Genomic DNA, 16,586 nt, shown 5'->3' on the forward strand with positions numbered 1-16,586 from the left:
AACAGCTGTCATTATGAGAAGAAAAATAGTTGTTTGCATGTGATTATGGTTGTCCCCAAAACTTGAGAGTCAAGTGAAAAATCATCAGACATAAAGAATCCAAGAATAGAGCCAGATTTTTAAAGATGCTTAAAAAAATCCTCAGCTTTTCTATATAACCAGTTAAAAAGTTTTAAGCAAGGGCCCAAGTATAATACTAGCAAAAGTATTAAAAACTTAGGGAGATTCTTAAGAAGTAATAAAGACTTGAAGAAAACTATATAACTTTATTGAATGACCTAAAAGTATTAAAAAATCCTGGATAGAGAAGGCCACTGTCCCTAAATTAATAAGTTTATACACAAGAATAGTCAGAAGAGTTGCCAAAACAATTTGAAAGATAGAGAGGAATACACACTATTAGATTAATAGCTAATAAAAACTTTGTAAAGCTACAAAGTTCAAAACAGTATGGTGCTGAGCCAAACTAAACAGAACGTAACAGAACTGAAATACCAGATACCAATTCTACTATAAGTAATGTTATAATATATGATAAAGGAGGCACTTTAAATCAGTAATAAAAGTAAGGCTCAGTTAAAAAATGGTATTGGTATAATTAGTTAACAATTATGAAAAATCAGGAGCTTCTTACCACCACCATGTACCAGTAGTTTCAGATGGGTTAGAGTAAGTGTAAATAAAATTGAAGAAATAATAGAATAAATCATTTGCTTATATCTGATCTACAAAAAAAGGCAATTTTGTGTGTGTGTGTGTGTTTGTGTGTGTGTGATGTATGTATATTTAATCACACATCTGTTTTAAATCCACTGTATTAACATTGATTGGAAAATCTCCGGTAAAGTCTATTCCTATGGATTAGACTTTATTCCTAGGGAATAGACTTCATTCTTAGGGGTTAGACTCACTGTTAGGAAGGTGAGAAGGTGGTAGGAGAAGGGAACTGAATGAATTTTAAGTTCCAAACAGCCAATTGAAGAACGTAACTCTTCAGTTCTCTGTAGTATCTTATACCCTGACTTTCTAGATAAAAATTTTCTATACTTTTCTACACTGTATTTTTAGTGGTCACTATGGAGAAAAGTGTATGTATAGGGTTTAGGTGGCTTTGAAAACAGGAACTCACTTAAGAAAAAGAAAATTTATTAAATGATGGATGAGTAATAATAGAAACTTGACTTCACACTGTGTTCATATAAAACTTCCTTAGAGAGAAGAGGCAACATTAGAAGGTTGGGTCAATTCTGGTATTTCCAAGACTATTTTATAGTTTTCAATATAACTGAATTTTTATAGAAATAACATAAACTTTGCATTCATTAAAAAAACACTACAATTTAAAGATATACTACAGACATATTTATTTTGATCATATAAAATACATTGTTAGGTATGCCCTACTTGTAGGTGGGAATTATGGGCAGTACTCTTAAAAGGAAAGGATATTTTATTGGTTACAGAATAATGACAACTATAATGTCTCTTTGCTATTATTTTATGTGTACCAAATTCAGATACTCTTAGTAAAATATGCATTTAGGTGTATCTGTTATATGAATTTGTAATGTTCTTGAGTTTGGATATATTTTTGTATGGGAGGAGGTACAGAATTAAGAATGGAAGAAATTAAGTAATCTAGGAATGATCAGAATATACTAAGAAAAACTCCCATCAAAAGAGCATCTAAAGTAGTACCCCACTAAAACAAAACTAGACTGTCAAAAAGCAGTCTTGGGAATACATCTGTTTTATAGTCTAGGAAACTGTAGCATCAACAAGAGCAATAAAATGCCAGTGTAAGGATCCAAATAGCCTTATTAGATAGAACTTCAAAATGATTATTTATTGAAATGGAATTTTATCCCAACAACAGACTATTTATTCTAAAATATTCCCCAGGCCCTCCCAACCCCCCAACTTTGGGGCACATATTCCAGTAATCATAGAGGGGAGCTCATGAAGGAAATAAGAGCTTCTGGAATCAGAATGGTTTTAGTACTGGCTAGATTACTTACCAGGATAGGTAGTGCCCTAACTTTCCTAAGCCTCAGTTTTGTCACCTATTAAATGCAGGATTACTGTAAGGATTAGCTCCTCTGACTGTGTAAGAACACATTGGTAGTTGACAGCAGAAGCAGTGGTGATTTGCTTCAAAGTTCCTTTTAAGGCTGATTATCTAAAGCTTGGGTCAGATGTTCTAGGCCAAGGTTTCTTAACATTTGTGATACAGACATATTGGGTAGCTGTCTGATGTGCATTTAAGCATCTAATGAATTTACAATCCTGTTTCTACCAACTGATTTCTACCTAACCTGTTTCTACCCATCCCAAGTTGGGTTTCTACCAACTAATGTCTCCAGATTTTGTCAAATGTCCTTGGGAGGTACAAAAGCCCCTAGTTGGAAGCCAGTGTTCCAGCTGATTTGAAAACACTGGCTTGTGAAAAGGAGAATGGTTATCATGAAGGGTATTGTTTGTATTTGGGGCCAGAGGAAAGTAGGCCTGGAGTACTAGTGACTTGCCTAAAGGCATTTTTAATCAATAACAGAGTCTCAAAGCTAGGTTTTGTGATTCCTGGTCTCTAGTCATTCACAGCTACAATGCTCATTACAGGGAAGAAGTGGAAACAACCTTCTAAATGTACATCAGAATAAATTACAGTATATTCATATATTAGATTACACAGCAGTCTAAATTAATGAAGCAGATACATATACTAATGTTGATAAATTTTAAGTTGTGAAAAGGTCAAATGCATATACATATTGTGTAATTTTGTTTATTTGAAAACCTGCAAAAAATATTATTTAAGGATACATAAACATGTAGGCAAAAATGTAAAAACATGCATGGTAATGATAAATACTAAATTCATGATAGTGGTTAACCCTGAAGAAGGATGTAAGTGAACTGGACTGGGGAGGGTACAGAGGCCTCAACTGTATCTATATGCTTTTCTTTAAAAAGACTGAAGCAAATGTGGCAAAAGATTAATACTTAGTAAAGCTGGTTGGTGGGTACAAGATACTATATTCTTCTCAAATATTTAAGATGTACATCTGAAATATTTAATAAAATAATGTACTTCAGATCAAGTTCTCAGGAATGTAAGCTAAGTTGTCAAATGAGAGATAAGGCTTATTGAGTGCCTACTGTGTGACAGGCACTTGCTACATGGTAATTACAATGGAATGAGACAGGTAGATCAGGTCCATTTTACAAGTGAGGAAACTTAGGCTCCAAGTTAGGCAAATTCTGTCCATCTCCATTCTAACTATGGAGTGGGAGAGTAGGATTTGAAACTAGGTCTTTCTGGACCTCTAAGTCTTTCCACGCATTGTTCCTGAAGACTAGAAAGCTTTTTACCCAGCTCTTCATACAGCCTGCTTTCTAACCTCACTCAGAATTCTATTCAGAAGTCACTCCTGAGAGATGCCTTCCTTAATCATCCCAACTGGAGTACATGACTCCATCCCCTTATTTGGCTTTATTTAACTTCAGGGCACTTACCACTGCCTAAAATCATATAATATCTTGACTGGTCTGCCTGTTTATGTTCCCTCATCCAGAATGTAAAGTTCATATTTACTGCCATATTCTTAGTGCCTGTCATATAGTGGAACCAATATTTATTGAATTACTATTGCTGACATTCCTGTTCTCATCTAACTTGTTATACTGCCACCTATATAAAAAGACTAAGGGAAATTCTTAGTTATTGGTACTAAAGAAACATACATATTAGGTAGATCTTTTTTTAAGTTAATAAAAGTCTATGTATTTATATAGTAATAAAATTTCTACACTTACCTCTACTGGAGGATAGTAGTTATAATTCCAGTACCAAAAGGTTTTAGGTAGATAACCCCTGATTAAGTGGTGTTCGGGTACAAAGGGATGAAAAGTTTCTCTTCCAATGGTATCTCTGGAATCTCCTGCTTCTACATTTATGATTTCCATGCATTTCCCCAGGGCTAAGTCTTCGATGGAGGAACTATGCGTACATTTTTCTGTTTTAAATGCATCAACAAATCTCTTCAAGGCTTCTTTGCTCAGTACATATCCTGCTCCTCCACTCATGTAGCCCTGCTTTACATAGGGCTTAAATCTTCTCCCAAAGTAAATGGGTTCTTCAGGGTCGTATTTTGAGAGAAGCCACCTCAAGTTATCTACTACAACATAGGTATCATCATCTGCTTTCATAAACCAATCAGCATCTTCTAAATAATGATCATGAACATACTGAAAAGCTTTAATTGTTTTCCAGTATAGTTGGTCTCTGCCTTCTCTGGTTTTTAATCCCACAGCAGGGAAGTCTTTATTTTCTTCTGAACTCATAAACAAAACTTTATTACAACGCTGGGTCCATGTAGCTTTAACGTGTTTGGCCTTTTTCTCTAGATTTTGAGGCCCTGTCATAACCCAGCAAAGAATTCTAACCTTCTGATAGAGGTTTTCAGCCATGTCTGTGTTCTCATCTATTAAACAAAAAATTTCAAGTAGTTATTATTTAAACAGATGTAAAATCCAAATAAATTATATTGAAGACATTTTCTCACACATTTCAAAGGCTGCCCCAGCCCCTTTTCTATTTACCTCTACTATTAGTGATTTTGCTGAAAGAAAGAAAAACTGAACCTAATAAAAACTGACATTCTGTTTTACTGGTTTCATGTTCGTCTTATCCAGGACATCACAGAGCTAAAAGTTGCCACTATGACCACTAATTGAACAGAAATGACATAATCTGGGAGTTTGTTGGGCATGCAGCATCTCAGGCCCCACCCCAGACCTACTGAATAATAACCCATATTTTAACAAGTTCTTCTGGTGATTCGTATGCATTAAGCATTGACTTAGTCTCTGCTTTTCACTTCCTTCTACAAAGAAAACTTCCACTGGTTCTTAACGAAACTCTTGACAGGAATTTCTTAGTGCTCTGAAGAAGCTTCTGAAAGGCAGGAAAGACATGCTGCTAAAGTGGCAGTTCATTTTGGAGTCCATAAGAGTCTACTGTTATGAATTTCTACAAGTACCCTGGGGTGGCTTTAAAAAGGCTTTCATGACTACCCCAGTTCAGAGGAGTGGAGTTAATGCAGAGTTGAGATTATTTCTGATAATAACACATCTCATTCCAAAATGCAAATCCACTGGTCAGAAACAGGATATAACACTTAAGAGTAGTATTTTCAAGATCGTCCAGAATAGTGTTTTTCAAAGTACTGGTTTGCAAAGTTAAGAGGAGCTTATGCCAGAATATAAGGCAACATATTATTCTTTCATCAAGGAAGTCTTGCTGTACCCTCAAAAACGTCCACTTAACTAAGCAGCTTAAAGAGCTATGGAGCTTAACTGAGTTACATCCTGTTGCAAGCTACTTACCTGGGTGCAGACAGTTACAGCTGTCAGGTCGTTTTGAGTAATTACATTTTGAGTAATACTGATTTAGAGGAAGAGTCTAACTATAAGATTCTAGATCAGTGCTTGGTGAAGAACCAATTTTTATTTTCAACAGTTACAGACCTATACTATACTTTTATAAATATGCTAAAGATCAGCTAAAAAGAAAATAAAACTAAAGAAATATAAAATACAAACCTGAAGTTTTTATTTTTAGACAAAATTACTCTGTCAAATTACCATAAAAGTTTCTATTTAATGAGAGTTTCAATACTTATTTAGTTGTGGACCACATGAGTCTGCAGAACCACAATTTGTGTAGCAATGCTCTAGGCAGAATCCTTAAAGTTAAGATCAACCAGTGAGTTACAAAAGCTCAGTCCTGTGAAAATTAACAACTAGAGACATAAATTTCTAGTTAACTTCCTGAGAAGGCATAGAAGAAAAGGTTGGGCAGGGCATGAATATTAAGAACTCGATCCAAAAGTAGACAAAATCACTCTATCTTCTCAGTCAGAGAGCATTCACACTTCATATACTAAAGGAGCCCAATCTCTTAGATATACAGATATACCAAATACTGGATGGATGGGGGAAATGGTGGATGCAGGGAACCTAAATATGTTTCACTTAGGGCAAGACAAACTTTTCCCCACAGCTAGGATCTGGTAGATATTCTTTCTCATTCTTTCAATTATCCATTTACTAATTACTTTGTAGTAAGCATGTACTAGCACAGGAGATGAGAAGATGAGTAAGACATGTCCTACCACAGAAGAATCCAGTCTAGCAGTGGAGCTTGGCATGCAAATGCCTGACATATACCATGAACTGCTATGATAGAAGCACAAAGGATTCAATGTGCTGAGGAGAAAGCAAGCCAGTGGTTGATAAATCCTACATAGCAGTAGAATGGGAACTTGAGTAGAACAGAGAAGGGGAGATAAAGCATTACCAGGAAAAATAAGAGATGATGAAGAAAGAAGGGCTTTAAATGAGTAGACACTCACCAGAAGAAAGAACAAAAGGATGTTATAAATGTAAACTTTGCTTGAGTGCAGGTACATGGGTATATAACTGAAGGTCTGAACTAAGGGAAATATACTATGGATTGAGAGAAGAAATCTAAAAAAAGGTAAAGTAAAGAAGTAGATGTTAGAATTTATGATAAATGAGATTTATTGGAAGCGAAGAAAGGCAGCTACCATGACTTCATAGTTTCTGGGTTAGACAGCTGGTAATGAGCTATATAAAATAAGGAATGCAGGAAAGAGAACAAGTGTTAGAAGTAGGAAGGAGAAGGATTTTGATTAGCAAGTGTGAAGTCTGAGAGAAATAGGCAGACCTTTAGCATACCCCACATTCCATGGACCATCAAGCAGGACACATTACATACCTAATCTATGTGCCTGTGGTGAAGATGGCCTAGTGCAGCCCTACTAGTAGTAGAAAAGCCTGACTTCAATTGATCATGTGAAGACGAGTGATGCTACACAGCAAGCACAGAGTGATCAAACTCTTCTATGATTCAAACACAGAGCACCTGCTCAGAGCTGGATCACTGTTACATAAATACTCATACATGACATAATTTTTAATAGGATGCATGTGCTTGCTAGTTCATAAAACTCAACCAGGCCATGATACCTTGCCTCTCAGCCTCTGTTTGAGAAATAGAAAAGAGTATTAACTGCAAAAAAGACAAAAGAAATAGCTCTTAATGGGAGACCCACTATATCCCAGAATTTTAATAGTTTTCAAGTTGCTATGGTCTTTTCTGTCAAATAAATCAATCTGCAGAGATGTTTGAATTTGTTGTCTTCTCACAGTATATGGAACAGGGCTAATATAAAGACAGTAAGCAATAGATGGAAACTAAAATTATAGGGGTTGATGACATCACACAGGCTAAGGAAGAAAAAGGACGGTAACCTGGAGAAAACCAACATTTAAAGGGCACACAGAGAACACAATTGTTAACATGTGGGTGGAGAAAGGAGACCAGGAGAAAATGAGTCACTCTAACACATCCCTCATTTCTACCTCCCTACTTTTTTTTATGCCTCTAAAAAGGCAAAAAGATCATATTACCTACTGATAAAATTGAGATTTACATGTAACTCTTGAATTTCTCCAGGAAAACAAGACTAAGCAAAAACTTAGACCCAAGCAAGAGGGTAGCAAAAACCAGACACAGATATAAACCATAACAAAATCAGAATACATAAACACTTTTAGGAACAAATCTCATCTGAAAGTTGTCATTCTCCCCAAATTACAGTTTCTACTTAAAAATAAATTCAGAATTAATACCTTACTCCCTAAATAAATCTGGGTTTTAGCAATCTCCTTCTGAGGCAAACCAAAAACCATCATTTAAAATGTAGAATTAAGCTAATTTTCATCAAAAGATGTAGTGACATAATAAAATTCATGTAAGTCATTTTTCTCATACTCTCAACACTTACACAGACCAAAAAATACTGTTTCTACTTGCTCCTTAATCAAGTAAACCATACCTTTATGTTGGCTAGCATCTGCATTGAAGTTCATCTGTCCTTCTAGGTGATTCTGTCCATTATCATCTGAATGCCCAGCATGAGGATCATTATGAAGAATAGTAGGCTGGGTGTCACCATGTTCTCCCAACAATATACTGAATAGCTGAGAACATAAAATAAATCCAATTGCTGATCCACACAGGAAGATTAAAAAATTCAACCAAGATTTAGAGGCCATTTCCCGAAAGTGTATTTCTGTAAGGAAAAAAATTGCAGGATGTTATAAATTATAAAGCAATATACATACCAAGAGTAAAAGATGTGGTAACTTTTAGCTATATGGGAAAGTCAATTCCTTCCATACAGGAGACCATTTCTAAGAGTATTTAACTTTTATAACTCTATTTGTTCCTAAAACACACATTATGGACAATTCAATAAAACAAATCAGTAACTACGAGAATCACTGTTGGGTTGGGCATAAGGAACTATATCAGTATTTGCACAGTGAATTCACTATTCTTCCCACAGGATCCTTCATGGACCCATGCCTGCTTGCCACGTTCTTTCTTTCTTTGCCATCAAAGTACTTAAATCTACCTTTTTTCTCTTTTGAGAAAAAAAGATGAGATTTTATCTATTCCCACTTACTCTATTCCCTAATCCAGGGGTTAGCAAACTTTTCCTATAAAGGACTACAAATAAAATATTTCAGGTTTTGTGGGCCACAAATGGTCTCTTGAATATTTTTTTTCTTCCTCTTTATTTAATAATAAATGCTTTCATCAAAAGACAGTGCTATAATAAAATTCATATAAATAACTTTTCCAATTCTCTCAACACTTAGACTGAGAAACACAGTTTCTCTTTACTCCTTAATAAAGTAAGCCACACCTTTATGTTGGCTAGTATTTAAAATTCCTTTTAAAAAATGCAAAAACCATCTTAGCTTGTGGAGGGGTTGAGTCAGCATAGTTTTGGGACCCATGGGGCCAAAAGTGGCCTGCCTTGTTTTTGTAAATAAAATTTTACGTGAACACATCCATGCCATTCTTTGTATGTACTGACCATGGCTGCTTTTTCACTGCAACAGCAGAGATGATTAGTTGTAACAAAGGCAATATATCCCACAAAGCCTCATCTAGCCCTTTATAGAAAAAGTTTGCTAATCTGTGTTCTAATACCCAAGCTTCAATATGAAGTTAGACACAGTCTCCCACCTTCTACTGTCATACTACTGGACTGCAAGATCCTGGACAGCATCCACATAACATTAGGGTCAAGCAGGGTGCCCAGGACATGGTGACTGTTCAACAAATGTCTGTTAACTGCCCCACAACCAAACAGGCCCTTTTTAAGGGTTTGTTAACAATTACATAGTGAACTTAAAAATTCCTATGAGAATGGTTCTAAGGCTAATTTCTAATTCCCCAGTTTTTTAAATGTCTGCTAAGCATCTACCACATGCTAGATGCAGTCTATACTTTATTTTATTTGAAATAAAATTTAATTTCAATTTCATTTTTCATTCTCACTATACCCATTTTGTAGATGAGGAAACAAATTTTTAGAAGTTAACAGATAACTTGCACAAATTGACACAATCAAGGAGTCACAATTCGAACCCAAGTCTATCTGCTTTAAGTCTGTGCTCTATTACATTTCTTAAACTCTTTACCTAATTACCATAGTAACAAAAACAAAACAACGTCATGTGGTTATATTTACAGAAGGCTGACTAGGTTCTTTTAGATCAACCATTCAACCAAGTATAACCAGAAAAACTGAAAATGCAAAAATATATATGTCTGCAGACACTGGTAAGATACCAAGGCTGTGAGAATTAGTGGAGGAGAGAAGTCAAGAGAGATGGGCTAGAAATTTGGCGCAGCTTTACTCCTCAAGACAATTACTAATTCTGAGAGAGAAAACAGTAGCTGAGGCAAAGAAGCTAAGAAAAGAATAACAGTCCAAAGTCTGCCTAGGACAAGTGGTCCTAGAAAATATCCAGGCTTTTATTTGGACCCTTAAAGACTACAATCTAGAAATAAGGATGAAGCAGAAACCAACTTTCACAAGGACCGAAACCTAGGTTGGAAACATCCTTGAACCACTGATTGAATGATTAGGGTGGTCTGCTCATAGCCTAACTGCAAAAATAAATTGTTTTGGAGAAACATACAATCGTGGAGAACCTCAAATTATCACTATAATTTTTTGGTAGTGATACGCAATGTCCAACAGAATAAAAAATGATCAGGCATCAAAATGGATGGTTTGTCTGAAAACAGAGAACAAAGTAGAAAACAAAAACAGAGCCACAGTAGACTCAGATAAAAGATCTTCCTGTCATTGGCTTTAAAATAACTATTTTTAATAGTCAAGAAATTAAATGATAAGATTACAAAATTAGGCATAGAACAGACATAGACGAAGAAAAAAATACTGAAAGTCAGGTCCGAAGAAAATATACAGAAGTATGGAAAGACAAAAGGATGGAAAATAAATGAGAAATAAACAGGAATAGAGTGAAAAGGTCTAATATATGTTTTTGGAACCTCTGAAGGAAAAGAGACACATGATTAAGAAGCAGTATTTGAAGAAACAGTATTTTCTAAAGCTGACAAAAGAAAACCAACCCTCAGAATTTAAGAGGCTCTATAAACCTCAAGAAAGACTTTTTTTAAAAAAGAAAATGATAACAAGATACACCACAGTAAAACTGCTGAAAACCAAAGACAAAGAAAGCATTCTTTAACCTTTCATAAGTTCTTATACATTCATACCCAACAAAAAGCCTTCAAAAATAAATCTGAGATTTTCAGAAAACCAAAATCTGAGTGAATTCGGGACCAGCAGGCCTACTTTAAAAGAAATACTAAAGGGAGTTCTTTGGCAGAAGCAAAAGAATTCCAGATGAAAATTCAGAGATGTAGAAAGGAAGGGAAAGTCATGAAAAGGTTACAAATGTAAATAAATACAATGAATACCAGCTATATAAAAAACCCTTTTCAAAAAAGTTCCCATAAGATATTACTAATTATTAAAACAAATGACAAAACAGGCACAAAATGTGTGAGGAGGTTACATGGAGTTTAAGTATTCTAAAATAATTTCACTGACCAAAAGTCATAAAAGCACTAATTAGCATTACTCTGTAAAAGACTAAGGATGTATAACATGCTAGTGTAATCATTAAAAAAAAAACAGTGAAAGAATATATAATTCTACCTTTCCTCTGTCCCTGAGGTCCCCCTGATTTTTGCTTCTCCCTTTCTTAGCAAGGTTCAGTCTTCAGCCTGAAATTTGACCTCTCTTTAAGTATATCTTTGTAGAAATCCTGCAAGACTCAAATATAAGAGGAAAGCAGGTCATATGAGGACCTCTATGTCATACAGTATTCATTATATCTAGGGAGAAATTCTAAATCGCTGTCTCTAATTTCAGCATTTCCCCCCTATACTAGTCAAATTAAGTCCTTGGCTGACATGGGGCCTCCAGATACATCAAGGGAAGCCTTGGGAATCTTATTGTTCTAAGACTTTTGGTCTTCTTTGACCCTTAGGTTATCCTAAAACTTTTCAACAGCATGAATGGATTTCTTAAGAGACAGATCAGAGTTCAAATCCTGTCACTATCACTTACACTTGAGTGATTTATAGATGGAAGAGAAATGCAGAATGACACTGTGAGTCACGGGGGAAAAAACCAGAGACTTGACCTAAGTTGTTTCAATCGTTAGTGTGACTACACATAGAAAAGATATATTACAATACAAAATGCCTCTGGGATAGGACAAACTCCTTTGGCTTTCAGGATAAAACTATATCCACTTCCTGTGGGCAGTCAGGTGTGTCCTCACCTGCACAGAAGTTGAAGATTTGCCTCAGAGAGGACTCAGTAGTAAAATGAATCCCAAAAGCCCTCTGGAAGGCTACCAGAACAAGCCAGAATATTGGGAAATACTGGAAACATGAGAGGTCTGCTTAACAGAAGTACCTTCTGAGATTTCACATACAGACACACCACAAACTTCAACATGTCCACTTTGTGTTTTGTTTCATCAACACCACCACTTGCCAGGCAGCCACCTACCTGTTCATACTCCCAGAGAACTCAAAATCAAGCCACCACAAAGGCACACCACTCATTCCAAAACAAATCTCCACCAGTACTTCAGCACAGGTTGGATAACAGCAGCTGCCAGGGCACCCTGGAGTAACAAACACCCTTATCTCAAATAAGGAGGAAGCCAAGCTGCTTGCAGGGTTCACCAAGCCAAACATATGATGTGACCTCTACATGATCATCTAGGAAAGTAGTGCTGCTGCCCTGTTGCTAGAAGGATTGTGGGCCTGCTTTTTGGTGAGCAAAGACTTTGGATGAGAGAGAGTCTCAAACTGTGGCAGAATGACTTATGTGCATCTTTTGGGAAGGAACCATCAATCTTCTTTGCCATATCCCTCACTCATATTGTAACTACTTTTTTCATCTTTGGAAAGGAAAGGCAATGATATATAATATAAATCTGTTATACCTAGAAAAATGTCCTTCAAATGCCAGTAAACTTAATAAAAAATAGTGCAAGTAGGACTCATGTAACACACACACAACTAAAGTGTTACTTCCCCAAAGCATAGCTGCAGAATCAAGAATGTCTGTAGTTAGGAACAGCCATAAACTCAGTCTAGAAGGAATTGGAGTGTGGAGTTAGGCTTGAGGTAAACTGAGAGGGAGGGCAAACTTGCTTTTCAATGTCTCCATTCCCTTTCTGTGTAAGATTGATGAGAGACATGTAATATATCACTAATAAGAGATGCTCCCCAGAGAATATGCACTTGAAAAAGAGACAAACTAAAGACAGAGACTTCAAAAAATGGAATTTGCTGTATCAGACAGCATACACACAGGAGGGCTGAGTTTAGTTCACTTTTGTTCCTAAACACCAGTGAATGAACAGGAGTTGGGCTAGGTGCATCCACCTCACTGGGGGAAATAACTACTTAATACAGATTCCCAGGTACCACCACTGGAGATTGTAACTCAATAGGTCTGGTTCCAGGTCTGGAAACCTATATTATTTTTTAACAAATTGACAAAGTGATTTTGACATGTGGCCAGGTTTGGGAACCTTAAAAAGTTTGCCCTGGTGAGCTCTTCCTTGAAGCAAAATTTCAGTGACGGAGCTTAGAAGTGTTAAATGATAAACTGAGGCATATTAGAAATTTTAAGAGTTTGTTTGAACATAAATTGATTCAAATTCAGCAGCATCAAACCAGAAGTGGCAAGGAGTGCTCCACTCACAGGAGCTGGGGGAAAGAGCTTTACAGAGATGAGGCAGAAGCAAAGCAAGGGTTTTGCCTGTCTACAGCGTAAGTGGTTCTCTTACTGGATAAGGCCTACTTGGCTGTTTGTGATTTATTGTCCTTACATTTTAAAATCTTAACTTTGAGGCACTTATAGGCTTAGGTTTTGGTTTGCTTACATAGTTCTCCCATAGAATTTACAGTCTTAATTAAAAATAGCAATGAAGGAGCTTAAAAGCAATAGAGGGATACAGCTAAGGCAGTGCAGAAAGGAAAACTTACACTGTTTACTTAAAAAAAGGAAAAGTCTCAAATCAATAATTCAAACTCCTACCTCAAGAGTCAAGAAAAAGAGCTAAACAAACCCACAGTAGGCAACAGGAATGAATGATAAAAGCAGAAATGAAATTTCCAATAGAAAAACAACAGAAATTTATTGAAGAAAAAAGCTGGTTCTAAGTTCAATAAAATTGACAGCCCTCTAGCAAGACTGACAAAGAAAAAGAGAAAGAAAACAGAAACCACCAATAGCTGAAATAATACAGGGGATATTGCTACAGTCACTGCAGACTTCAAAAAGTATAAAAAGGGAATACTACCAATAACTCTACACTTACAAGTTTGATTAACTTTGATGAAATGGACCAATTTCTTGAAAAGTATAAACTACTTCAACGCACACAATATGAGATAGCGAATCTGAATAGTGCAAATAATTTGGATAACTATTAAGGAAACTGAACAACTTAAAAATGCCTCCACCTCACCTCACCCCTCCCCCAAATCTTCAAATCCAGAAGGATTTTTCATTGGAGAATTCTACTATATAAAAAATGAATATTTACATTCTGTTTCACACAATCTCTTTCCAAAAAGTAGTAGAGGGAAAAACATCTCAATTCATTTCATCAGGCTTATATTACCCTAATACCAAAATCATACAAAGACATTACAAAAAAAGGAAACTATAGACAACAACCCATCATGAATATAAACACAAAAACACTCTGTCTGGTAATGTAAGTACTAACACTTTGCAGTATTAGTAAATAGAATTCAGCAATATATAAAAAGAGTTATGACCAAGTGAGATTAGTTCCAAGGATACAAGATCAGTTCAATATTCAAAAATTAACAAACGTCTTCTACCATATTAATAAACTAAAAAGAAAAACCATATGATCATATCAAGTGATGCATAAAAAATCATTTAACAAAATCCAATACAAAGGAATGGATGGAAACTCCTTAAACTTGATAAAAAAATATAAAAAACTGACAGCTAATGTTATACACAGTGGTGAAAACTGAATGTTTTCCCTGTAAGATTAGGAATAAAGCAAGGATATCCACTTTCACTACTTTTATTCAACACAGTACTGAAAGTTCTAACCAGTGCAATTAAAAAAAAGGTTGCAATGGGAGAAATAAAACTGTTTCTATTTGCAGACGATGTAACTATGAAGAAAATGCCAAAGGATTCTAGGAAGAAAATTCCCAGGGTAAGTGCATTCAGTAAGGTCACAGGACACAAGATAAACATAACAAGAAAAAATTTCTATATACTAACAATGAACATGTGGACACCAAAGTAACACAATACTGTTAATTTTTAGCTAAAAAAAAGAAATTACTTACGTATAAATATGTACAAGATTTGTATGATTAAAAACTAAACAAACAAACAAAAACAAGTAAGATCTAAACAAACATGGAGACAGACCACCATTTTCATGGATTAGAAGATGGTAGGAAAGACATCAATTCTCCCCAATAGATACACAGCTTTAAAGCAGTTTGTACCAAAAATCCAAGCAAAATTTTTTATAGATATAGACAAGATTATTCTAAAACTTACAAGTTAAGGCAAATGAACTAGAATAGGGACTAAAATAGCTACAACAATTTTGAAAAATAATAATAAAGTGGGAGGACAGTCCACTGATCTATCTTGAGTTCAAGATATACAGCTACTGAAAACAAGACTGCATAGCACTGGCAAAGGGACAGACTCATGGGTCAATATAATAGAATACAGAACTCAGAAGTAGACCGTATAAATATGTTCAACTGATTTTTGGCAAAGGTATAAAAGTAACTGAGTGGAGGAAAGACTGACTTTTTAATAAATGGTGCTGGACATCCCTAGGCAAAAAAATAAACCTTGACTTGAGTCTCATACCTTATACAAAAATTAAAATGGATGGTGAATTTAAATGTGAAACATGCAACTATAAAACTTTTAGGGAAAAAAACAGGTAAAAATCTTTAGGCTCCTAGATTTGATACCAAAAGCACAATTCATAGAAGGGCAAATTTAATAAACTGGATAAAATTTTAAACTTTTGCTCTGTGAATAACCTTACTGAGAGAATGAAAAGACAAGCTACAAACTGGAAGAAAATTATCTGCAAACCACATACTTAACAAAAAACTAGTATTTAGAATATATAAAGAATTTTCAAAACTAACAGCAAAAAACCCCACAAACTCCAAGTAGAAAACAGACAAAAGACATAAAGAGACATTTGCTTAAGAGGATGTACAGATGACAGATAAGCACATAAAAAATGTGCAACTTCATTTACCACTAGCAAAGTGCAAATTAAAACTATGATGAGGTATCTCTACTCAAAGGATGACTAAAACAAAAAATGATACCACCAAATGCTGGTGAGGATGTGAGAAAACTGGATCACTATATATGGCTGGTGGGAATGTAAAATGATGTCCAGACACTATGAATCTAAGGTAACTATGGAGAAAAAAATGTTCTGATGCATAAAACAAACCCAACGTCCTATCAAAGTGAACTATTCACCCTGACAGAATGGGGGAAATGGCCAAATTTGAATGACATGCCCCCAACCCTGAAACCTACTACCTCTTAGAGTGTTCAAAAAAAGGAAAGGTCAGAGACAAAATCCCTACTTATGGTTGTCTAAACTCTCAGCTCCCCAATTTCCCTCTTTCAGGTAACTAAATTGTTAGACAGAAACTACTGGCCAGAAACACCATAAATCTCTAGCTCAAATTTTAAAGGAAAGATCCAAATGGTACATTAAACAATTGTCTATATATGTGGAAGGTAACAAAGATATTTTCATCTACACAGTTTTTAAGCAAAACTAACTAGAATTGATTGTACTTAAAAATTAATAGGCAGAAGTACGTGAAACCTACAATTTGGTACTGGCACAAGAACAGAACAATAGACCAATGGAACAGACTAGAGAAGCTAGATATAAACCCAACCACATATGGTCAATTAATACATGATAAAGTAGCTATGGACATACAATGGGGAAATGACAGCTACATGCAAGAGAATGAAACTGGATTATTGTTTAATCCCATACACAAAAGTAAACTCGAA

At 35.3% G+C, this 16,586-nt stretch overlaps 1 protein-coding gene across 8 annotated transcripts in view; it reads right to left on the bottom strand.

The window, feature by feature from the left end:
- C1GALT1 (core 1 synthase, glycoprotein-N-acetylgalactosamine 3-beta-galactosyltransferase 1) overlaps window positions 1–16,586 on the bottom strand; it is a 36,971-nt gene that overhangs the window by 6,728 nt on the left and 13,657 nt on the right. For 6 of the 8 annotated variants that reach the window (XM_073238798.1, XM_073238797.1, XM_073238800.1 and 3 more), the window contains 2 exons: window positions 7,923–8,159; window positions 3,814–4,481 (listed from right to left, as the gene is read on the bottom strand). In XM_073238798.1, the coding sequence (XP_073094899.1) occupies window positions 3,814–4,481; window positions 7,923–8,142 (888 nt within the window). In that variant the 5' untranslated portion in view covers window positions 8,143–8,159. The remainder of the gene's footprint in view (window positions 1–3,813; window positions 4,482–7,922; window positions 8,160–16,586) is intronic. The other 2 variants (XM_017674562.3, XM_073238801.1) reach the window with 1 other exon arrangement.

Source organism: Manis javanica, chromosome 6, assembly GCF_040802235.1.
Source record: "Manis javanica isolate MJ-LG chromosome 6, MJ_LKY, whole genome shotgun sequence".
Lineage (NCBI taxonomy): Eukaryota > Metazoa > Chordata > Mammalia > Pholidota > Manidae > Manis > Manis javanica.